At 51.1% G+C, this 24,592-nt stretch overlaps 3 protein-coding genes across 15 annotated transcripts in view; 1 reads left to right on the top strand and 2 right to left on the bottom strand.

Moving 5' to 3' along the window:
* KREMEN1 (kringle containing transmembrane protein 1) overlaps nt 1-5,310 on the bottom strand; it is a 67,258-nt gene extending 61,948 nt beyond the window's left edge. Inside the window, exon 1 of one of the 3 annotated variants that reach the window (XR_012376439.1) lies at nt 5,134-5,310. Coding sequence is in view for 2 of the 3 variants with exons in the window: in XM_073886863.1 (XP_073742964.1) it covers nt 5,134-5,229 (96 nt within the window). In the remaining variant the exon portion in view is untranslated. The remainder of the gene's footprint in view (nt 1-5,133) is intronic. The other 2 variants (XM_073886863.1, XM_073886864.1) reach the window with 2 other exon arrangements.
* A 6,729-nt stretch (nt 5,311-12,039) lies between these two features.
* Nucleotides 12,040-14,887, top strand: CUNH22orf31 (chromosome unknown C22orf31 homolog). The gene is given in 4 exon segments (XM_025858268.2): nt 12,040-12,209; nt 13,063-13,506; nt 14,377-14,718; nt 14,720-14,887. Coding segments are annotated over 4 exon segments (885 nt in total). The 5' UTR covers nt 12,040-12,206; the 3' UTR covers nt 14,816-14,887.
* A 3,625-nt stretch (nt 14,888-18,512) lies between these two features.
* Nucleotides 18,513-24,592, bottom strand: part of ZNRF3 (zinc and ring finger 3) — a 149,408-nt gene continuing 143,328 nt past the window's right edge. For all 11 annotated transcript variants that reach the window (XM_025858264.2, XM_073886740.1, XM_073886741.1 and 8 more), the window contains 4 exons: nt 24,348-24,515; nt 22,706-22,808; nt 20,272-21,996; nt 18,513-18,927 (listed from right to left, as the gene is read on the bottom strand). In XM_025858264.2, coding sequence (XP_025714049.1) covers nt 18,887-18,927; nt 20,272-21,996; nt 22,706-22,808; nt 24,348-24,515 — 2,037 coding nt within the window. In that variant the 3' untranslated portion in view covers nt 18,513-18,886. The remainder of the gene's footprint in view (nt 18,928-20,271; nt 21,997-22,705; nt 22,809-24,347; nt 24,516-24,592) is intronic.

The raw sequence follows: 24,592 nt of genomic DNA, 5'->3' as shown, positions 1-24,592 counted from the left end.
GACTAAAAGGGGGTGGGGGTGGGGGTCAGGGAGCAGGGAATTTCCTTAGAGGAGAAGGCAAATTTCTGTAGAGTGGTTATTTTTGAGAAGTATGGACACCCTTCTGACATTTCCACAATGGCCTCTTTCCTTTCTCTGTCCAGTCTGAATCCAGGATATTGTCTCAGAGGTGAGGTCTGGGGAAGAAGCCACTGAAGACAAGAGAGAGAGAGGAAAAACAGAGTGAACTAGGGCTGCTCCTCCTGGTCTAATACTTCCGTGTTCCAGCCGGACTCTCCAGGTCAAACTGCGTATGGAAGGAATGCCAGTCATTGTTCTGCCCCATTCACGGGCTGCGCAGTGAGCCAGCCAGAAGCTAACCTGCCAAGTGGCATCAGGGGGCTTGAGATCTCATCTTAAAAACTCCACAGGTAGGGGCGCCTGGGTGGCTCAGTCATTAAGCGTCTGCCTTTGGCTCAGGTCATGATCCCAGGGTCCTGGGATGGAGCCCTACATCAGGCTCCTGCTCAGATGGAAGGCTGCTTCTCCCTCTCCCACTCCCCCTGCTTGTGTTCCCTCTCTCGCTGTGTCCCTCTCTGTCAAATAAATAAAATCTTTAAAAACAAAAAAACAAAAAAACTCCACAGGTAGTTTTCTAAGGGACACATTCATATCTTCCTCTGTTGTCCTTCTTCAGGAGGCAAAAACTCAGGCAAAGGCTACAGATCCAAACTTCCGTCCTCTCTCAAGTGTTTTGCATTAACTGTTCCACAGTACAAACACAATCAACTTGGTATGTTTGAATGCTTCATTTTGTTTTTTCAAAAATCTTTTAATTAAAACAAAATAATCAGCCATGCTAAGCACATTGTTGTTTTTTAAAGGCCACTTTAAAAATGATGACAGTACCATGGAAATAAAATTCAATTGTTTAGGAAAATGATAGAAGTTTGTTTTCTTCTTCTTCTTCTTCTTTTTTATTTTTTTTTTTTCCTGGCTGTTTTTCTGTGTCTCAGGCTGGTGCCACCTGCTGCCTGGGCTTTCCTCTGAGAAACGGATCTCTCAACCGTTTGCTCCAATCAACATCTGCATAGTTGAACAAACCATGGGCCAGTTCCAAGGAAGACACTACGTTCTGTATGTAGCACACACTGAACCATACTGAATTTCTTTTTAAGACATTTTTTTAAAAGTATTATTAAAGATCCAAATGTATGTGCATGAACTTCCCCTCATGTATCTTTTTTAAGTAAAATATACATAAAATATACCATTTAAACCATTTTTCCTATACGTCTCTTAAAAATAGTAAACAGCAAAATGTAAAGGGTTCATTTATTCACCAAAACCAAGTCTCCTTTTCACCTTTCCAGACCAGTGAACACTGAAAAAAAAACCCAATACATATGGACCTAAAGCACACCTTGGCAAAGTATAACTCGGGCCCAATCTGACCTACTCCCTGGTTTTGTACAGCCCATGAGCTAAGAATGGTTTTTTAAATTTTAAATGACTGAAAATAATCAAAAGAATAATATTTTGTGACATGAAAATTATATGAAATTTTCAAATTTCAGTGTCCATAAAGTTTTATTAGAACATAGCCATGCCCATTCACTTATATTTGTCTCTGGTGCTTTTGCCCTACAAGGTCAGAGTGGAATAACTGCAACAGAGGCAGCACAGAGCCTACAAAGCCCAAATTATTTACTGTCTGGCCTTTAAAAAAATGTCTGTCAACACCTGACCTAGAACCTCATTATAGGACCCCAAATTCTAAACTAAAGATGTTATATTGCCCATCACCAAAAATACCTAATCTGTATATTGTGAAGTTATTTAAAGCAATATTTTATCTTCATCATTTATTGCTGTTGCTTTATGCTAAATAGTGATATTATCAATAATATCTATATTAAGTACACCAACTTGCTTTTATTAGTAGTGGGCCTAAATGGAACTTCTTTTTTGCTTTCAGATTTATAAAAGGTTTCACTGCATATCTCAAACATTTAAATAGATTTGTCTAGAGGCCAAAACAAATTTTCATAAAAACATCAGAGTTCTTTGATATTGGGTCAGTTTTGACAGTTTTGTTTCTTAAACTACTCAAAGCATAAAAATAATGGGTCGACACAAAAGTATGAAAGCATGTCAGTTCACTTTACTCCTATCAGCCCCTGTGTTGCATTCAGGTAAACTAACATGATATCCCTAAGAGGGATAGGGCTCTATACAGTATGAAGCTCTCACCGTTCCCTGAACTCATGGGTTTTATGGCAAGACATACTACTGGCTAACAGGATGAACGCTAGATGAGGATTTGGAGGAGAATGAGCATCATAAAAGGTGTTCACAGCAAATGTAATCTGAGCTGAGAAGCTCTGTTGATGCACACCTGACAGCGCCCAAATGAAGTGAAAACCCAAGCAGGTAGCTTGCCTTAGGTGGAAAACTCAAATAGCACAATTCTACCCAGTCTTCTCTGCTCTTCCTACCTCTAGGCCTCTCCCCTACAGGTCAGTAAATTCCAGACAGGAGCCCACTTCAGAGAGCCCATCAGGCCTATGGCCCTGGCTGCCTTCCTCCTTGAAAAGGGAGTCTAGATTCTACTATCAACCTCTGTCTTCCTCCTTATCAGTTGTGAAGAAAGGGAGAGAATCTCAAAGGAAGAATAGAGAGGAGAAGGGAGATCATTTGGGGTTGGTTATACACTGTAATTAGAACTAGCATTGATGGGGAATGAGCTGTTTTTATAAAGTCAGCGTTCAAAAATGCAAACCAACAGTAATTTAAATATTACAAAATTGTGCAGAATATAAATATTGAAATAATTTTTTCCATCCACAAAATTTTAGAGAAAATTACAGTATCAAAATATATAAAATGGCAAGTTTGGCATATCCTCAAGGACTTAAAAAACTAGTAGACAGCCTTGGGACAGGATGTGATGCTTTAGACCATGTGGTATCTCCCTAAAACTGCTTCTGGAACTAAAAAGGGAAAGTCACTAAAGCCCTGGTGTACCTGGATGGTAGGAAAAATTGCTGGTGAGGCTTACTGAGGCAGGAACTTGGGCCACTTTTCATAAATCATCTCACATGGTTATTTATTTGTCCCTAACTCGGACTCATAAATAAAAGTGCACGAAGGTCTGAAGTTCAAACTGCCTAAGAGCTGCTATATTTGACCCCTCCTAGCAAAGCAAAGGTGCCTGAGGAGAGGATGCCACCTTCTAACAAACATAAGCAGAGCTGGCTCACTTAACACTTTTTAACAAACATAAGCAGAGCTGGCTCACTTAACTACTACTCTGCCCTTTCCAGAAGGGGAACCAGTTTATTTCCACCCATACCTCTCTCTCCGTAGAGGACATTAAATCCTGACCACACAGATGGCAAAGTGGAGCTGAGGGGTTACTAGGTTACAGTTATGTTGACATATCCTGGCTCTCAGAAAGTTTCTCCTTCATTCCTCACATACAGCAAATAGCAGAAGTGATCAAACTTCTCTAGCAGTTTTTGTAGAAGTCCCCTTGAAAGCTGCGGATCACTCAGAAACCACTTCTTGAGCCAAAGGTTTACAGTACTTGGAGACCCCCTTCTACTGATCTAAAGCCAAGGTTTGCCTTTTACAGGGCTTAATCAGACTGGAAGCTCATAGCAATCTCAGGGCAGATGAGGTGTCTAGCACTTGGTGGAGTGTGAAGCACTATAAAAAGTGTTATTAAAATATGTTTATTGACTGCTTTCTATATGTGGGTGTTACCTGCAGTATATCATTTTATCTTCACAACACCTGGCAAAGGGAGTTCGCACTATCCCTCCTTTACCGATGAGGAAACTGAGGCTTAGAGAGCTGAGTCATGGCCCAAAATCACATAGTAAGTGACAACACCCAGTCCTATCATTTTCACTCATCCAAGCTGGTAAGTAAACAAAGCAACTCTTGAGTTTTCCTTCGGCAACAAAATCCTGTCTTTCCAACATCACAGTCTGCGACTTTGGGTGGAGAACCCTCAGCCGGTTTTCCTACTCCGGCAAACGGGTAATGAACCCTTCCCGTCCCTTTCACGAATGCCCAATTCTCAACACCCAGACAACCTGCAGAGAAATGTAACTGGGCCAGACAACGCCCTCGTGCCTGGTCTTCAACCTGGAAAAAGTTCTGCTGCAAAGAAGGGTGTGTATGGAAGCTAAGCAAAGTCCCAGCTTCCATCCCAGTCCAGGGCCCCACCTCGGGAAGACCTGGCCTTGGCCTTGGCCTGGGGAGTGGGTGACCCTGTTTATAAAGTGTAGGATTACCTGGGAAATGGGGCTCTGCGCTGCACTTTCGGGATAAGCACCCTAAGATCTGTAGGGGAGGTTTCCCATCACCCCTTTTTTCCTCTCTCCAAGCTAGGCCCGCACCTGAGTTTTGGGAGGCTCAAAGCGGCCCGGGAGGTAATGAGGAGGAGTCCCGGCTGGGTACAGCGGGTCGTCCCGCGACCCGGAGACCTGCCTCTTGCGGGGCGAGCAAGTCAACTCGACTCTTAGCAAGGCAGAAATTAGTGTCGGGCAAGCGGACGCAGCCGGGAACCGGGCAGAGAGGCTGGGCGTCCGCTGCGCTCGCCTCCGCACCAGCTCCTGAGCCGGGAGGCGCGGGGCGCGGAGGCGTCGCCACGGGGCTTGCGGAGGGGATCCTGGCCCGCGGGAGTCGCTGAGGAGCTTGGGGAGAGGGTGTAGCGTCTCGAGGCGGGGTGCGACGCTGAGAGAAAGGGCAGGATCCCGGGAGGTGCTGGGGCAGAAGGGGCATCCCAGGCCGGGGGGAGTCGCTGAGGAACTTGGGCAGGGGGGTCCTGGGTCCTCAGGCTGAGGAGACGTCCCAGCCCAGGAGGCCTCGCTGAGGAGTCTGGCTAAGGGATCCGGGAGTAGGTCCTGAGGCAAAGAGGGCGCCCGGCCCCGGGGGGCGTCACTGAGGGGCTGGTGGGGCGGAAGCCCCGGGTTCTGAGGCGGGGGACCGCCCCGGCCGGGGGGCGTCGCTGAGGGGCTGGGAGAAGGAGTCCCGGGAAGTAGGAGCTAGGGGGTTGGGTCCCCCCAGGCGGGCCGGCCCGCGTCGCCCCTCGGGCTAGCTCCGCGCAGGGCGGGCGCCGGGGCTCGCTCACTCACCGGGTCCGGGTCCGGGGCCGAGGCCGGGGCTGGGCGCGGGCCGGGCCGCCAGCGTGAGCGCGGCGGCGGAGAGCAGGGCGAGGCGGGCGGCGGGCGGCGCCATGGGCCGTCAGTGCGGGGCCCCGGGGCGCGGCCCGGGGGAAAGGGGGCAGCGCGGGGAGCCGGGGGCGGCCATGGGAGCGGGACGCGGGGCTCGGGCGTGGCCCCGCCCCGGCCGCCCGGCCGCCCCGCCCCGGCCCGCCCTCCCCAGCGCCGCCACCGCCCCGGCAGTGCGGGGCCCGCCCGGCTCAGCCGCGAGACCCGAGGGGCGGAGCCGATTGCGCACGCCCTCCCTTCCCGGTGCGCGCGCCGCGCCTGCCACTCACGCTCCAGGCTCCGCCCACACTCGCTTCCACACCTGGGCCCGCCCCCACGGGGCACGTTATTGGTCCGACCGAGGGGCGGGACCAGCAGGTGAGGGGCGGGGTCCGGGGCTCCGCCTCCGAGTGCCCACGCGGAGCTTTGGCTAGGTTGGAGCAGGCCGGGCGCCCAGTGACCCTTGCTCCACCCTCACTCGGGTCGTGACCCACAGCGCGGGCTCAACCGCAGCGGTAATAATCAGAACAGCAGTTTGCAAACCGCTTTTCCCTGCTTGGTTCAACGTAGTAGTTTAAAACAGGGCGCTCTGGAATCACTCTGTCCGGGTTCACATTCCACGCGGTCACCTGTAAGACCTTGAGCAGGATTAAGAAAAAATAGCTCTCTTACCTCAGTTTCTTCATCTGTTAAATGGGGGCGTTGATAGCATACTCCCAAAGCAGTTGTACTAAATGAGGCAATGCATGGAAAACTTTTACACGCGCACAGTAGGAGCTTAGTAAATGTTGAGTTCCTTCCACCATCCCAGTTCTTGCAGCCACAAAGGAGGCAGCATACTGAACCCTGGTTCCGAATCCTATCGCACATCCTGTGTCAACTGGGGCAAGTTTCCTGCTCTGTCTGAGCTTCAGTCATCTGCAAAATGGGAATAATACAAGGCCGTCACAAGATTAGATGAGGCAGAAGAAAGTAAAGCGCCCAGCATAGAGTCCGGAAGTGGACGGGGCAATGAAGCTTTCTTACAGACTGGGGTACTGAGGCCCAGAGAGCGTGTGACTGAAACTCTCGGGCCCCCGCCCCCAAGGTCTTCCCCGGCTGCACTCTGGGTCTGTCCCGGGCCTCCCTCCTCCCCCGCACTCCCCCAGGCAGAGGAGGTTTTCCTTCTGCTCCCGCCTAAAGCACCGCGGCGACGCCCCTCGGGGCAGGTCTGGGCGGCGCGCCCGCCGCTTTCAAGTCCCTGGTCCCGGGCTTGCAAGTGCGGGCCTGTGCCCTGCGCGGCGGCGGGAGCTTCTGCCCTCCTGTGCAGACTCGCCGCACCCAGAGCGGGGCTGGGGCGGTCCCCGCCCCGCGGGCTCCGGGGCCAGCCTTAGGTACGCGGGCCCTTGCGCCCCCTCTCCCACTCCCAGGGTCTGCTTCCCCGCAACATGCTCCCCAGCTGTTTCCAGGACCGGGCCCCAAAGGTGCAGATACCTCCCACGAGGCCTCTCAATCTTGGTCCCTCTCCACCCACACGACCCAGAACCACGGCAAGAAGAATCTTGTTCACTCATTGTTTTCACTGTCTCTTTCCTGAGCTCAGGGATCCTCTTGGGCTCCTTATTGGCTCAAGGGGACACCCCTCACCCAGTGCCCAACTCCCCCCCCCACCACCATCCTCCACATCTCACCTGGTGTCTCCAGCTCACCCTCTCCTTTCCACCATCTTGGACCCTTTCCACCTTCAAAACCACCTTCCTCCAGCGGGACCTGAGAACTCTTCACCTGTAACATGCGTCCCTGAAGGTGCAGGCAGGAGGAGCACCTTGAAGGAGAATGAAATGAGAACAGGTGAAAACATCAGCCCAAAGCAGACACTCAATAAAGGCGTACCTTCCTTCATTCAACAGATACTCAGTGGAGGAACATACCCAGAGCACCAAAAAGACAAGCTGGTCTCTTCCTCCTAGAAATAATGTGAATTTCAGAGAGCAAAAAGTTCTACAGAGACAAGAAAATGATGTTGAGGGAGAATGGTCTGTGAATTGTTTTAAAGAGAGTGCAGGGAAACATAGTAGCAAAGCAGGACATAGCGCTCTACAGTTTACAAGGTTCTTTGGCATCTCATCCTGGTTTCTGAGGAGGAACTAGGAAGGTGCAGACAAGAGGTTCAAAATAGGGTTTATATGGCCAAGTCTGGGGATTTATGCCTCCTGATAGTGGCTTCAGCCTGTCCTGCCCCGCTGCAGGAAAACACTCCTGCTGAGTGGGTACCAGCCCCTCCCTTCGGTTGGTTCTCTTGGCCTTGGGTCCAACCAGAATGCACTATGTAATTTGCAGGGCCTGGTGAGAAATGAAACTGGGGGCCCCTTGTTCAAAATGATTAAGAATTTTAAGGTGGCTATGACGGAGTATTAAACCAAGTATGGGGCCCTTCTGACTTGGGGGACGTGACACAGGTTGCCCACCCCATGAAGCTGGCTTGTACCACAGAACTCAGATACAGTGTGCAAGCTCCTCTCCCACTGGCTGCTCTAAGAAACATCCCTCTAGCCTTCCCTAGGTCTCCCTCCCCTCTCTGCTAGCTTAAAGCCCAGCACAGGTGATGGAAACAGTGCACAGAGGCTAAAAATATAGCCTAGTGGGTCTAGGTCAGGGCACTTAACAGCTCAAGGTCTTTTGCTCAGTTACATGGTCCCGGCCCCTGGCAAGAAGAAGCCTAAGATATTCATTTCAATGCTTCACATGCCTCAGTCGCTTAGCGGATTTATTTCATGGAGAGAGTGAAGACATTGACTGCAGCCCCTGGGCCTCCAGGAAAATGTTGGTGTCTGTCTGTTTGCCTACTTATGCTCTGCAGTCAAGCCCTTCAATTCCTCTGAGGGCAGCAGGATCTGCCAAGAAGCTGGGAGAGCTCAGCTGGTGGAGTTTAGGGGATCCTGGTATCTTTGAAACTCCAGTTGGAATAATTTCTGCTCAAAAGGCACCATGTTGTGGAGAGAGCCCTGGGTAAGGAGCCCGATTCTAATAACAACGAGAGCAAACATTTACCGAGGACGTTGCTAAACTCTAGGCAGGGTATGGTGCTTGCCGTCACACTTCACACAATGCTTCCAGTAGCCCTATGAGAGAGGCACCCTCACCACCTCCCTCATACGGAGAGATTGAATGGCTTGCCCAAAGGTCACATAGTGGTGGAGCTGGGCTTTGAACCCAGGCAGCGGGACTCCAGGACTAGATTCCTACATTGGTGAATTGCCTACTTGTCCTTCCGGGGTTCTGGCAACAAATACTTACCGAGTGGTCCAGGGGCACAATTAGGGTGAGGCAAGTGAGGCATTCACATCAGGCACACAACCTTAAGGGGGCCCAAAAAACTCAGTAATCAAGATAAATAAATAAATATTATTTAATAAGCTGTAAAAATATACTACATATATTTCGTATTATTTCAATGCAATATCTTTAGGAAGATAAATTAATGCCCTCCTGAAATTCATACTACACGAAATATCAAAATTTTAAATAAAAACAGAATCTTTAGCCTCCGGCTCGGCTCAGTGCTGTACTGTTACGGATCCTGTCTCAGATTTCTGAGTCAGAAAGCTAGTGATGGGAAACTCAAGAGAAGTAGTGGTTTTGCTTGTTCTGATGGGGATAAGGGAAACGAAGGAATTTGGTTTTGAACGTAATGAATTAGAGGCATCCAGGTGGCCCCGTCAGAGAACTGAGTCCGGTGGGAAGGGGTGCCAGGGTGAGCAGGGCACCCTTATTTCGTGTACTTGGCCCAAGATAGGTGCGCGTTCAGCACATGTGGTTTAAATCACTGGTCCTCTGAGTTTGCATCATGGTTCAGGAATCTTCTCAAATTCTCTCATCCAAAGTTTTTCTCTTCTTTCCTAAACCTTCTACATCACAAACCTCAGATATGTTCCCATATGGGTGTGGAAGTTTACTGCTTGGGTGTTAAAATAAAAACATCTTCCGAGGAAATTAAAAACAACTAAATTCCACTAGAATCTGGGGATGGGGCGTGAAGGGGGAAGACGAGAATAATTATGACTTGGCTCAATTTCCTCGTTATCAACGGACCTTCCAGAAGGAGAATGGGAGCAAAGAGGAATCAAAGAGAGGAAGGTGGTCGTCAAGGAAAGAAAGAAAGAAGAAAGATTATAGGAGCTAAAAATATGGTGAGGAGAGCTTGGCCAGGCATCAAAGAAGGGCAGATGTGTTTCCAAACAGAAGTGGTGGTTTAGGTATGTCAGGAAGTACAGCTCCAAATGATCGGTGGAAAATAAAGGCTATTTAGACTGAGCTCAGCAGAATAAAAAGGTTCATTGGAGAATCAAACTGAGGAACAGGCCTTTCAACTACACCGAAGCCCTGCTGCCTCATCCCCAGGTTCTCTGGACCAAGTGTTGGCGCCAACGGTGGAAACTCTTGCCATAGTCTCAGGACCCTGGACCAAATAGACTCTTTCCATCTTGACTTTATAATTCTGAACAATCTCCGTTAAAGACCAGTCACTCTCCTTAGTATATCCTCAGGTACCTTCTTTCCTTGCCATCTCAGGAAGCATGAGATATTCCGGGCAACTCCCACAGCCAGGGGGAAATGTAGCTCCTGTAAATCGAGCACTTCTGTGAGGCTGAAGTATCTGACAAATGTTTAGTGAAGGTGGATCCTGGGAAGAGAAATGTCATGCTACCCAAGTTCAGATCAGAATCATTCCCCACTTCAAGAGGCTCATTGCTTGGCCTCATAAAGGACCCGAGATGAGGTTCATATCAAATGTTGAGTTATGTCACTCCTACCACGGGCAACAGGGGCTCAAGAAAGCGTCAGCTGAGCAAATGGGCTGCAGTAATAATATTAATAAGAACATTATTTATTGAGGCTTCCTATGTGCCAGGAGCCATACCGAGTGCCTCCCATGCTTTGTCCCATTTCATCCTCACAGTTATTCCTGGGGTAGGCACTGTTACTATCCCCATTTCACAGACGGGGAGAGTAAGGTTCAGAGATGTGAATTGACTTGCCTATCGAGAGATGGATCTGGGATGTCAACTCGGGCAGACCACCTCGTGAGCCCAGAGAAGATCTCATGTCAAGGATAGGACTAGAACTGGGCCCAGGGGTGGTATGTGGATGGGCTGACCAGATGAGAGGCAAAGCATCACAGTGATAGCTCTGAGCGCTGAAGAGCGAGGGTGGTGTAGACCTTGGTTGAGACCAGCCTTTGTTGGTTACTAGGCTTTGGGATCTGGGGCACGGTTCTCGAGCAGCTTGTGCCTCAGTTTCTTCATCTGTAAACTAGGGCTGGTGACAGTGCTCGAACTCATAAGACTGTTGGTGGCATTTCATGAGATGATGCTTGGGAAGTGCCTGTAATAGTGCCTGGCTTATGGCAAGCGTTTGATAAATTCAGATTTTACTGATGTAGGAGGAATAATAGCACAGGCCATGTTACCCTGAGTCAGTTCCACGGAGCATGGGGGTTACCTACTGGGAGTGAGTTACACTGCAGGTTGGGGAGGCAGATTTTGATTGAAGTTAAGAGTGTGAACAGCTCTGTGCCGGAAGAGGGAGATTCAGCACGTTCCTCAGAGTCTGAGTGGTGTCACCTGGCCGGGCATTGAGTAAAGGCCTAGGAAAGTAAATACAGATGAGTATCTGGAAAGAGGTGTGGGAAGGCCAGCCTCGAGATGAGGAAGGGGAGAAGAGAAACAGAAGAGCTACTCCCAGAATTCCTTTCTTGCCCAGGAGTTCCCTTCTGTCCCTGCCCACACCGGGCAAAGGCAGACAGTGGCCCAAGAGCCTGGCACCACCCCTCTGGGATTCACCAGCTTTGAAAGGATGCTTGCCTGCCCAATCTCCAGACATGCACAAAGGCTTCCGAGAGACAAACCCTTTTCCAGCACCCTGCCCTGCTCTAAAACTGACCCACCTCGCGGGAGGTAAGGCCAGGCTCCCCACTGAATGGGCCCCATTGTCCTCCCAAGCGTCTGTGGGTCCAGATGCCTTTGGCCTGGGGGTGGTTCCACCGCGGCCTGCAGTGCGGTCTGCCTACAGACTTTGATTCACTCCTGGGACAACACTCAGAAAAATCAAACAGGCAACACATACGATTCCAGGAGCTCCTGCCAGCCTCATACTCTGTTTTTCCATCACTTCCCTCTCCTCCCCCTCTGGAGGGAGTCTCCTTTGGCATTTTGTGTATGAAAACTCAAAACCACCAACAGGACAAGCACCTGATAAGGAGTGAGGCATTGCCCAAGAGTTACCAGGAAGAAGCGTCTTTGTTCCTGTTTCAAGCCCTTGACACTGCTAACGGCTCTAATTACTGAATTTGCCATGGGATGTAAAATAAAACCGCATTCCAGAAACCATGTAGTCTCCCGGGGAGAGACATGTAGGGAGAGGTGCCCAGGGCGGCAGGAACGTGTTCTTTCATTTCTGGTCCCTAACCTTGGCAGCTATTCTGAGAATGTAACAGTACCTTCTTTATGTGCACGGAGAAGGCCACTTTTGCACATGTAAGGATCTATCTCACTACCTGCATCCACAAATACAGTCTGCATCTTTGACTCCCGTTGCGTGCAAAGCAATGCTTCTTAAGAACGTGAGGACCTTCCTAATTCACCCAAGCCCTTCTGGAGGGAAATGAGCGCTTCACCAGCTCCTGAGGCTGCAAGCACAACAAAATAGAACTTCTTCCAGCCTAATTTAACTATAAAATCTGATGATGTAACACCCACCCACCCCCACATCACAAAACAAAGTGACATCACAAATACTAGAGATCATGGTTCAAAACTGCCTGTGTGTGAGCCAAAAATCTAAACAAACTGCAATTTGCTCATACATGACTGAGGCAGAGAAAGACAGGTGACTAGAAATATTAAAACAAACCAAAGCAAAACAACAGCAACAACCAAAAAAAGCAAAAGAGAAAAAGGGAAAAGAAAATACATATTTCTTCCCCCTACTAAGCTAGCTAAAATAAAATTTAAGGCAACTGAAATAATGGTAAGATGATTTTATTTTTTTTATAGATGACATTTCTTAGAAGGCCAGGTCTCTTTAAGTGTGTGATTCTGATTCTATCCAAATTGTTCTCTTGTTCTCTGCTGGTCCCAGGAAATGGAGGTCTGCATCACTTACGTTGAGCTTTTGCCTTTATGGGCCCCAGTATTTCCCTGTTGAGCAGCCTTTCTTGGCTCATGATGGTCTGGTTAGAAAGTGTGTTCAGGGTTTGGCAGAACTTTACGTGGTGTCATTTCTTTTTTTTTTTCTTTTTTAAAGATTCTACCTATTTATTCATGAGAGACAGAGAGAGAGAGAGAGAGAGAGAGAGAGAGAGAGGCAGAGGGAGAAGCAGGCTCCCAAGGAGCAGGGAGCCCAATGTGGGACTCGATCCCAGGACTCTGGGATCATGACTTGAGCTGAAGGCAGACGCTTAACCATCTGAGCCACCCAGGTGCCCTACGTGGTGTCATTTCTGTCTTGCAGCCTGGTCGAGGGGTGACTACAGCTCCTATAGGAATCGCAAGTGATCCCATCCCCATTCCTTTCCTGCCACGGGTCCCTAAGCCTTGCAGCAGACAGGAATTGTCTTTGATTCCTTATAAATGCTCCCCAAACCTCTGCTTCCAGCCCAAGCATTGCTATGTTCTTTGAGAGCCTGAATATCATTGTGACCTTGTTTCCTTACTTGGTACAAGATGCTCTGGTGAGCAGGAGAGCAGATGGATAGATTTCTGAGAGCTGCATAGAAGGAATGATGTGTAAAACGATGCTTGTATTAGGCCTTCTAGTCTCTGCTTGAGAACTGGTCTTTTTTTTTTTTTTTTAATTCCTTTTTCTCCCCTTGTAATTCTAGCATCCTATCTATGTGAGACGAGACCCCAGCATCCCCACCTATGGGCTCCGTCAGTCTATCCTGCTGAACACCAGGCTTCAGGACTGCTATGTGGACTCACCGACCCTCACCAACATCTGGACGGCCAGAACGTGTGCAAAGCAGAACATCAATACCCCAGCACCCAGGACCTCTTCTTGGGAAGTTGTAAAGAATCCCTTAGTCGCCAGTTCGTTCTCCCTGATTAAGCTGGTGCTCAGGCGACAACTGAAGGATAAATGTTGCCCAGGACCAAGCAGGTTTGGAGAAGCAAAGCCCTCAAAGAGATTAAAGTCCAAGGACAATTTGGCAATAAGAGCCATGCCGCGGGGCAGGATAAGAAACTCCATCGGTTCCAAGGGCGGACAGCCAGTGGGGCAGTGCCCTGGCTCACCGAGGCTCAGGAAGCCAGCAGGAGGCATCAAGGTACGTGATAGGATGGCTGGGGGTGGAGAAAACCTGATGGAGTGGGGACAAGGCAATGTAAGTGCGGGAACACTTAATGCTTAAGTGATTTATACAGGGGGAAGGAAATCCTAAAGTTAAAGACAGGATTGTGGAGGTGGGGCTGGGGGCAGCGGCATGATGTAATGGAGAGAGTACCTGATCTGGGCTCATGCCATTTACACTCTGCCTAGTTCTACAGGAGGATGGAGTGGCTTTCATAAACACTTGACGTGTAGGGAAAATAAGGGTGCGAAAGGCCCGGAGATGGGTGGTGCCCTTAGGCACACACACCCAAACACCGGAGGTGAGCCTTAGATCTTGCCATGAACTTCCACCTGGGGAACCTACATCCAGAGAGGTGCATCACTCCACGGGGCTGGCAGAGCTCAGAGTGCCCCCTGGAGCTAGGCTGTCCTGCTCCAAATCCCGGCTCTCACTATAATTGAGGACAACCGTGGGCTTAGCCTCTTCGGTCTCTCCCCCATAGGGTTTCATGAGGGTTGAGTTAATACAATGCACAAGGTTTTTGAACAGAACCTGGCACAGAGTAAATGCCTAAGATCCTTCGTGGCATTCAGTAGAGGACACTGTGGTTAAGAACCTTCTCACCGTGCCGACTTGAGCCAAACATATCCAGTTCCCTTGCCTTTAAAACGGTCTCCTGCTGACCTTACAGGGTTATGGGGAACGCACGCAGTGGCATACATGAAGGAATTCAGGAAACCAGAACACGCTAGACAAATGGTGGTGGTGGCTGGAACCAAGACACTGGGACACAAATCCCAGATAATTATTCGGAGCTCCCTTCTCAAGTTTTAGCTTTGACTTCTCTGCTTTCTTCCTGGCTAGAGTAAAGAAAGTTCAAAGGAGAAAACAGTAACCGTCCGCCAAGATCTTGAGAGCAGATATGCTGAACATGTGGCTGCCACCCAAGCACGACCCGGGGACACTGGGACAACGGCCTGGAATGGCCAAGCGTTGCTTCCCAAAACCAGAAAGAGACAGCACTTGTCGGACAACAAGTTAACCATCCATGGCCTCCCCGCAGAGGGTTACAGGGCTCTGTACCACTCGGTGGTCGAGCCGATGCTGTGGAATCCTTCTGGGACCCCCAAGAGGTACAGCCTGGAGCTGGGCAAGACCATCAAACAAAAGCTCTGGGAGGCTCTGTACAGCCAGGCTGCCAACTCCTCAAGGGGCTCAGGACCCACTGCCTGGCCGGAAGCAGCTGGGGGTCCACGAGGAGCTTGTGCCCAAGAAATGGCCCAAATTAAAGAGTGAGAAATAGGAACGGGAGCTCACAGGGTTAATGGATATTCTCTGCTAGATGTCTGAAAAATAAACACCACTTTGCACCTTCCGCATAATCTCAGAGTGCTTTACAAATTAGTAACTGCCTCCCTGGGAAATAAGACAAATGGGTACGAGATTCATTTCATACTGGTGGCCCTTCTCCACTCTCATGATTAGGTCATGTCGAGGGCTAAATGCTTGGGGGTCTTTTCCCTACAAGCCCCTTTCCTTAATAGGGGTTTGAGGGTCTCTCGGTCTTCCAAGGTAGGAAAAAGCCAGGCAGATGAAGTCAATGGCCCATATTCCTTATTTTTTAAAAGCGGACTATTGCTTCCCTCACAGCCTCCACACAGGGCTGAGCAGAAAAGCCACTACCGCCTCAAGGACATAATCCCACACGTTCTCTACCAGACGCTCTCTCATGACATGACCCCAGGCCCCAACAACACGACCTCTACTTTACCAGGGGAGGAAATCCTACAGACACTTACATGAACAAGGCAGAAGAGTTAAAGGCACTGTGTCATGCAAACCTCTCCTTGGTGGGATCTGTAGACCTTTACCAAATAGAGCAATGACAACATGTAACACATACTTGATAAAATTGTATTTTTTTTTACAGTCATTTGTACAATTTGTTACAAAACCATAGAAGACTACAACTTGTTTGAAATCATTTTTGGTCGGCAAATATGTAAAATCTGTGTGCAATTATCATGTATTTACAGGGCCTCATGTTAGTCATTTTCAATGATTATTCCAACAATGTCACACTCTCAACATAAGACATGGCTTAAGATAAATATATTAGTAAATAAATATTCTGAGAACATATTTCCATAAATGAAATGTGCTGCTATACATATACAGAATATACATAAGTTGTTTTCTAGCCTTTAAAACATTTAAAAAATGGTAATGTTGGAGAAGGAGCCCTTAGACCATTTTATTACAAAATCTTTACAGCAAAGTCTTTACAAAATATCTTTTAAGTGCTATGGGAGAAATAAAAAAAAAAACATTTCAAAATAGTGTCTTGTTAGACCAACACAATAGTTTATATAAAGAATAGAAAAAGGCAGGTCTGTTTAAAAAATAATACTCTGATTAGTAATTATTTTTTAGACCTCATTTTAAAAGCATTAGTCCTGCATGAGCTTTGAGTAGAAACTAGCAGCACATAAGGGGGGGGGTCTGAGTGGTGGGACAGCAGATCGGGCTTTATAAAATGGCTTGGGTTTCAAGAGAGGCGGGAGAGATTGAGAGTCAGAGCCAGCATAAAGAGGTACCTTGTTGATCAGAACTCCCAAACCCCCATTTTTTAACTGGTTCCAGTACTCTTCAGTTTACATGGCTATCCCATACCCAGGGCTGGGCCATGGGACCAGGCCTAACAGTCACACTCCGGCGTGAGGTGTGGGGTGGGGTGGTGATTCTCAATGGAAAATGTGATGCTCCCAGTTTCCAAGGCTGTAAGACCCCAACAGACCACTGAGAGGCCCCTGACAAAGGTACTGGTCCTCATTACCGGAGTCTTACAGCTTCAGAGAAGACATTACTTTTGATTTGAATGGCAAGGCAAGAATATAGCTGGTTACTATATTCTGGTGACCTCCCTGTCTGGTGGGCCAACAGAGATTTAAGACAATGGCTGATATTTAAAGTTTTAACATTTTCATTTTTCTGCTTCTACTGCCCTGTAAACTACAAAAATCTGTTTCTTTTGCCATCTGTAATTATTGCTCTTTCAAATGAAAATTGGACACATTTATTTTAATAAGCCCCGTGGAAGCCACATTATCTACTCATCTATTTATTGCTTAAGGCTGTTGAGGAGTAGTTTCCCAGACCAGGCTAAAGAAAGTCACTTTGGGGGTATGGTTTCAGACAAAGGAGAGAGAATATGCACTCAAAGGCATTAAAAACAAAGCAAAACAAAACAAAACAAAAAACACAAAACCACAAACAACAAAAATCTCAACAATGAGAAGCTGCTTTTTTTGCAGTTTATGTTAGAAGCCATCCCAACCCCCCTTCCCTAAAACCACGTAATGCAAGCTGTTGTCCTCAGCAGCTGCTACTCCTGGCCCGAGAAATAAAGGCGGCCCGGATCACATGTCAACAGCTTGGACGCTTCTCACACCCTCGCCAACAGGTGTGCTCTGCATAGACCCGGGGGGAGCAGCCCCCAAGGGACTGTACCTCAGAGGCTGGAGGACAAATCTCACCGCACTGAGTTCCTAAATGGCAAATGGCTCGATCATTTGATGCTGGAATTTCTGTCAAAGCCTGGCTAGAAGTAGGTAAATTTCCTCATCACAGGCTGGGTTTAAAAAAAAAAAAAAGCAAAAAGGATTGGGATACAGTGAGATTCTCAGCCAAAAATATTCTGGTGTGGACCCTGGCCTGACTGGAGAGGGGTCATCACTGTCTTTGATGGCAACCCTGGGCGGTCTCTATTTCCCCACTATACGGGGGGGGGGGGGGGCAAGGTGGTGAGGTTCCTGTTCTGCAAATGAGCGGTTCAGATGACAATAAATGAATAAGATGAGTAAAAGTGACCAGAAGAGTTAGTGAACACAAGGGCTAATGGGTTTATTTTCTTTAAAAAAAAAAAACCCAAAAAACAAAAAACAAAACTTTCTTAAGAACAAGAAGTACGTTCAACAAAAAGGACGATCCCTGATCTGAAATAGCTGTAAATAGATTCTCCCTTTTACAATGGAAACATCTTTTAAAAAAAAATGGTTTGGGTTTTAAAACTCTCCCTCCCTCTTAGAAACAAGAACAGCAAAAGGCTGGAAAAATATACAAAAACCTACCCTTTGGGGCTAAACTAACTGATAGTCTCATGGAGAATCAATACATAATAGTGCACTAGTTAGAAAGGATAGTAGACATTTGCAGGCGAGATGAGCAACTTCAGCCATGAGGCAGAGGGCTGAATAACCCTGAAGCGGTGCTTCCAGAGGGAAATGGGATGGGAAATGTATCATTCAAACGGAGCTCGGTGCTGACCCTGTGGGGTCCCCAGGAAGGCAGCCCAAGGACACTGGCTGCGCCCACACGGACCCACGGGCGCAGGTGCGCTCTAGCGCCCTCTGTCCCTTCTCTGGGTTTACTGAGAGCACTTTCCACCCCCAGACACTAAGGCCGCAAAACTACATTCCTCCTGGGTGTCTGTCCCCACACACCCCTTCAAACCATTTCTGCAGCCAGTGGTAGGAAGCCCGACTTCAGGATCGTGAACTCTGTCCTTTTACCCAAGACGATGACCTGAAGGGACAGACTGAGGAACACTGGGCTGAATCGTCCCTGTCACCCTGGGGCTTGCGTAGCGATGGCTTGTCCCAGCTCCTCAGAGCGGCAGACCTTCCGCCCTATCCCTAGCTGTTCCTGTCAGCTGCCTACAGGTGTGGGCTGGAGAGGCACGGCTTCTGAGAAGACCCGAAACTTTGTACGTTGGGATTTGCCACAAGAAAGAAAGAGGCAGCATTGCATTGTTCCTCAGAGTTTGTACCCATATCAACTAGCTTTACTTCAAGTTTCTGGTTCATTTTCTAAGGCAGGTGTAGCCCTGAGCTTTTCAAAGGCCTGAGCTCCCTCCAGGGAGACAACAGTATCTACACATGATGTGGTTCAATTAATGCAGCAGTGATTTCTTTTTTTTTTTTTTCAGCAAAAGTTGGCAGTTAGGGTTCTTTAAAATATATATTTAAATAACTTTTTACATTTACATATAATATCTTAAAAAACAAAGCACAGAACTCAATCCCACACACCTCAGAACCCCAAGCACACACACTTTACAAAACAGAATATACCATGTTATCAAAAGAGGCAAAAGACTCAGAGAATTTTGTCTGTTGGTTTGTTAATGGAGGGGTCGGGGCACTTTGCCACAGGTGGCTCACATTTTGGGTTGAGAAGGAGGGCTCTCTTTATTACCACTTTTGTGTGTTTGTCAAAGCTAAAAAAAAATTTTTTTTTTTTTTTCTGAAGGAAGTCAGATCAGAGCTTGGAGTCTCCATACAGTCCCCATTTCCATGTAAGATTCCTTCTGAGCTCAGGCTCCCGTGCCGCCATCTGCTGGGGGAGATCTCTGTCCTAGAGAGAGAGACAAACCATCAAGGGGACAGAACTGGCACAACACACAGGGCCCAGGCAGGGGACTTGGGTGCCCATCCCCAGTGTCACAGGCTCTCAGGGAGTGACAGCTCCCAACACCAGACGGACCATGTATAGGGCACAGGGCTGAAGCAAAGCTCCTTTGCCGAGAGATCCTCAGGCTGTGCTGGAGGCACGGGTGCTTCCCAGCCAGCCAACCTGCCTCCCTCATCTGGAGATGCAGAGGCTTCTGGAAGCCCTGAGGTAGCAGGAAAACACAACATCCCGAAGATGAGCAGCAGGTACTGCTGCAGGCACTGGGAAGAACAGAGAAGACCCCTTCCCAGAGCCCACAGACCTCAGAACAAAGTAGCCTCAGATTGCCATAGCCTGGGAAGCGCAGAGAGGCTGTGATAGTGACCTTGGGCAGGGCTGGAGAGCAGGATTTCAGCGGAGAGCTGGAGAAGCGGCAGAGAAGTCTAGAAGCTGGGATGAACTTGGCTTGTTGGGGGTCCAGGACAGAGGCCACAGAAGGCTCAAGTGGCAAGGAGGTGAGTGAAGCAGGAGGTGGTCCGAGGGGAAGGCAGGGGGCAGATCATGCAGAATGGGGTGAGGAGTTTATATTTTTAAAATTTAGAGGTAGTGGCAAGTCACTGAAGGGTTTTCCAGTGTAAAGACATATATTTCAAAAAAGACCCTCGTGGCTCCCGTGCAGAACAGAAGGCTATGAGCAGTGAGAGACCAGTCAGGCCACTGCCTTGGCCGAGGAGAGAGGAAACGGGACTGCCTGAGGAGACAGCAAGTGGGGATGCACGAGAGATAAATTAGGGATATACTTTGGAAGTGGAATGTGTCAAAGGTGCCGGACTATTTGTTATCGACACAAAATGTTTGGAAACTTTATAGCAACTTGATGAGGTCTGAATGGAATGAAAATTCTGGACTTGGATTCTGCAAGTCCTTTGCTAAGTCTCATTTTTCTGGGGATTCGATTTTCTGGACGAGGGGCAAAAAAACAAGCCCACGTGGTCCTCACAGGCAGGTTGAGAAGCCCAGGACACTGGAATATGGAGGGCGGGGCGGGTTCCGGGAGAGTGCCGGGTCTGAGCCCAGCATCTGGGTGGGGAGCCGGGAGGAAGCGGGGCAGGGGCGGGGCACACAGAAGGAGGAATCTGAGAGTGCTGCAGTGGAACGCAGAGCAGGGCTGCGGTGGGGACTAACGCTTTGGAAGTCACCAGGTGCAGATGGCATTTAAAGTCAGGGGCACAGAGGAAGTCACTGAGAAAACCACCTTCAGAAAGAGGAGGAGCCCGACTCTGGCCTACTGTGCTCTCCGGTTCTCACCTGCAGCCTCAGTGGCGGGGGCACTGGACTCCTGAGTGTCCTGGGGGGGACCGGGAAAGCTGGCCCCGGCAGCCTCTACACCCTCCGGAGGGCAGCCGGGTGGAAGCGGAGCCCTGGCCTGGCAGCAAAGAACTGGTTCTTCTTCCTGGCTCGCTCCTAGGCCTCGGTGGGGCCGCAGGGCATCCGGGCCCAGTGTCCCACCCCAGGGCCCAAGGCCATGGGTCCCTTGGCAGTCCGAGGGCAGGCCCAAGTCACAGTCCACATCCTCCGGAATGATGGGGATGCGCCGGCTCAGGTCCCGGGCCCCCGGGGGGCAGCCGGGCGGGGGCTCCTGGGCGAGCGTGTACTGCACGCTCACCGAGCAGTCCTCGGTGTAGCAGCCACTGCCCCCTCCGCTGGCGCGGGCCACCTGCTTCTCTTCATAGAAGCAGCAGGGCAGGCCCTCACACTTCACCCCTTCTGTCCTGGGCAAACGGTCTGGGTGAAGGCCGTGCAGGCCCTGGGCGCTCCCCAGCTGCGCCTCCCCACCCGTGGGGCCCAGGAACGACGTGCTGCCCCCCGCCACTGTGACGCTGGGCTCCAGTGTGGAGGGCTGGGGCTCGCAGCAGCAGGCACAAGACAGCCCCTCGCGGGCCCCCTTCCAGGTCCTCCTGAGGTCTGGGGCAGCCCCGGGAGAAGCCTCGAGCCCCACTTCTGAGGTAGAGCTAGCGGGCCCCCTGTGCTCCAGGGAAGAGCTGCTGCTGTAGTTCATGTCCAGGCTGCAGGTGGACAGCTGGTCCCCCGAGGGCGAGGCAGGCCCGAGCCAAGGTTCTCCCCGCCCAGCACCTTGACTGTGGGCCGCCGGGAGCTCCTCGGGCGGCCCCCGGGCCGAGCCGCCCGCGCCCCCCACCTCGCTGGCGCGACAGGGGCTCCGGCTGCGGTAGATGAAGGGGTCGTAGTCGCTGCTGAGGGAGCTGCGGAAGGTGGAGCAGCTCCCGTACACGCCCTGGTTGCTGACCTCGGTGCAGTCCAGCACGGAGTCGCTGGAGGAGCAGTGGCACTGGCCGGAGCTGCTGCTGCTGTCGCTGCCCGGGCAGTCGGCCAGGTAGCCGCTGCAGGCCGAGCGGTGGCCGTGGTAGCAGCTGAAGCTCGATGTGCTGCCGCTCTCCAGGCGGGACGGCGGCGCCACGTGCACCACCGTGGGGAAGAGCAGGCCGCCGCCGCTGCCGCCGCTGCCGCCGCTGCCACCGCCGCCGCTCGGGGGAAAGGCACGGGCCGGGCCCCTGGGAGCGAGGCTGGCCGGGGCCTGGCCCTCCGGCTCGGGGTAGCTGAGGCCCCGGAAGTAGTAGTGCTGGTACATGGTCTCGTACTGGGAGAAGCAAGCTGCCTTGGAGAAGCTGCGGCCGCTGAACTTGGGCCTGCGGAAGGGGTGGGCCGGGGAGTAGGCCCGGTGCTCCAGGCCGCAGCGGTGAGGGGCCAGGGCGGGGTCCAGGTGGAGGGGCGGGTAGCCGCGGATGTAGCTGGGGGTCTGCGGCGAATAGAGGCCCTGCTCTGCGTGCCGGTCCACGGTCAGCAGAGTGACGGGGTTGCCGTGGGAGTCCATGCTCGTGCGGGTAGGGTAGGCGGGGATGGCGTTGGTCCTGTGCACGCGGCCGGGGTAGTGCACCGGCAAGATCACCCTCTGCTGCCGGCTGCGCGCGAGGTTGCTGCTCTCCACGCACACGGCGCTCGGGTTTCCCTTTTGCTCTGGGGAGAGGCGGGGGGACAAAGTCAGCGGGGCTGAGGCCGGAGGGGTGAAACGAGGGCAGAGAGCGAAGCAGCGGGCTCGGCCACGCGCCCACGTGCCGCGTCTCAGGACCCGGGCCCCGGCTAGGCCGTCACCAGACCTGGCCACGGCGGCAGAGGCTGAGCCACCTCTCCGGCTGCGGGGCGGCCACACCTGTAAGGGCCCACCTCCCGCCTCCCCTGGGCTCAGCCTCACAAAGACGCCAAGGGAGTTTGCAGACAGCAGCAAAGAGACCAAGATGAAAGGCACTTTCCCTCCCGGAGAAACAGCTATCTGGAGTCCGGCCTGCATCCCGGCCCCTCATCTGGTACGACCGGGACGCAGGAGCAGCACCACAACCCCGCCACCTCGTGCTCGTCTCTCGGGGCACCGGAACGACCCCACAGTACTGGGCACGGAGCGTCATCACTGTCGTTCCTGCGGAAGCGAGTATGGGCCTCAGGCCTGCAGAGGCCAGCCGCCTTCCTCAAGGTCAGGAAGCTGGCTCTTGGGAAAGCCAGAATGTGAACTCAGGCCAGGCTCTCCCGAGGGTTTGGAGGCTGCCTCCCCACACCTCCAGGTCCGGAGGGCAGTGCTCGCTCACCAGTCTGTAGCATGTGCCACACACCTGCTAGGCACTCGGTAGGGACAGCGACTCTTGCCGCAACAACGGAGGCAGGTGACAATTACCTATGATGTTGTGCCGACAGTGAGGGCAGGTGTGGTGCTGCAGCAGCCAGGGGTCCACACACTTCCTGTGAAAGCGGTGAGTACAGGGGATAACCCGCAGCTCCTGGGAAGGGAGAGAGGACACACAGCCTGAAGGCAGGGCCCAGGCAGTCAGGAGTCCTGCCTTCAGCCCCGCACGTGCTTCTTCCTGAGGAGTCCAGCATGGCCCAAGAAACCCTGTTCATCATGCCAATACCAGCGGCTTCCTCCTCACCCACCTCCCGGTCTCTAGCTACAGGTGGACACGATTCCCGGAGTCAGCACCCACGTCTGGCTTCTAGGGAGAAGCCCCAACCACAGTCCTCGGCGTTCAGGAAGGAAGCACACAGAAGCCGGCTCCCTTCTTGTTGCCAGAGGAAGGCATTCACATTCATGCCACACACAAGGGAAGACCAAAGCCAAGAGCTTCTGCAGCCCTGGGCGTGTGCAGACAAGGCTAGGTACCCCCCAAGACCTTATGTATCTCTGGGATGGTGGCTCCCTCCAGGCCTTCCAACTGGGGATGAGCAGAAAGGAAGACGCCTGGGACTTGGAAAAAAAAGTTCTCCTGTCCTGCTGGATCGTGAATACTCACCTGAGGGAACACGGCTTATAACACAGCAGCCTATGCAGAGAGGAGGTGATGGAGTTTTCTGAGGCACAACCACCTCTGGAGTTCCTGAGCCAAAGCACCCTCTCTCCCCCCACCAAGTGTGCTAGTGTTACTCTGTTTTTCCATTCTCTGACCAGCTCAATACAATAATGCTCAAACTAATACCTAATGTTGTTCCTGACCGTGGGAGAGTTCTACCTGTATTTTCTTGTGTAACCTTCGTGATCACCTGAAGCACATGTCAGTCTTGGGCCCATGTCCCAAGCGTAGGCACAGAGAATGAAGTCACTTGCCCAAGATCACAAAGCTAGAACCTGCCTGGGCCAGGACTGGAATATAGGCAGTCTGCACCTAAAGACCATTCAAGACTCTCTTAATTTAAAGACCTCTGCAAAAACTCATTTTCACCCCATAGTCCATACGGTAGTGGAACGCTTTCATTAAAGGGGCATCGAATGCCTGCAACTGATTCTTACTTTGCTCCCCACTCCCCAAAACGTGTGTGTACGCACATCTCTGTCTGCGAGGACACTGAGCAAACGCGGCACTATGTTAGCAAAAGGTGATCTGCGGGCGAATGACACATCATTCACTGTGTATGACTCCTGCAGCTTTCCTGAAGGTCTGACATTTTTAGGATAAAAAGCTAGAAGAAAAAAGGGGGCCATCCCATCCCCTGTCTCCTAAGTAAAAACACCCAGCATCCCACGTGGCTTTGCAGGAGAAGCTTGCTTTGAGTCAAGTGTCCGTTTTCAGAAGAGTGATTCTAAAGTTAAGTCAATAAATGTACCATATACTCCTGATCAACTTCTGAAATGACGTGGGTAGAAGGTGGGCCCCCTGGAGAGAGTGTCTCTGCGTTAAGGCCACCCACTTCTCAGGGCGAGCAGCAGTTAGGATGTCCCCGGCCACCCCCGTGAGACCTGGGGCCCTGTCCTTCCAGGTTGTGTGCGCCTCTGCTGACCTGTCCACCTCCTCCCCAGCCAGGACGGGCCCTGTGTCTGTCCGTACCTCTCCGTCGATGTACTTCTCCAGGCAGATGGCGCAGTCGGATGTGGAGCTGCTGCTGAGCGTGTCCAGCGCCCCACAGCTCCCCTCCCGGCGCCCCTTGCTCTTGGAGTTGAACTTCCTGGTTTCCATCTTCTGTAGAGCTTGGATAGCCAGCCTGTTCATGGAATTCTGTGTGGCGGAATGTGGTCCAGGTTAGGGCCCGAGACGTACTAACTGGGAGTCACCCCTAGAGCCACGGGGATGGC

Source organism: Callorhinus ursinus, unplaced genomic scaffold, assembly GCF_003265705.2.
Source record: "Callorhinus ursinus isolate GAN/ISIS: 27379988/994484 unplaced genomic scaffold, GSC_fseal_2.0 scaffold72, whole genome shotgun sequence".
NCBI classification, from domain to species: domain Eukaryota; kingdom Metazoa; phylum Chordata; class Mammalia; order Carnivora; family Otariidae; genus Callorhinus; species Callorhinus ursinus.
Note: the sequence above shows the minus strand (reverse complement) of the source record. Positions and strands in the feature narration are given on the sequence as shown.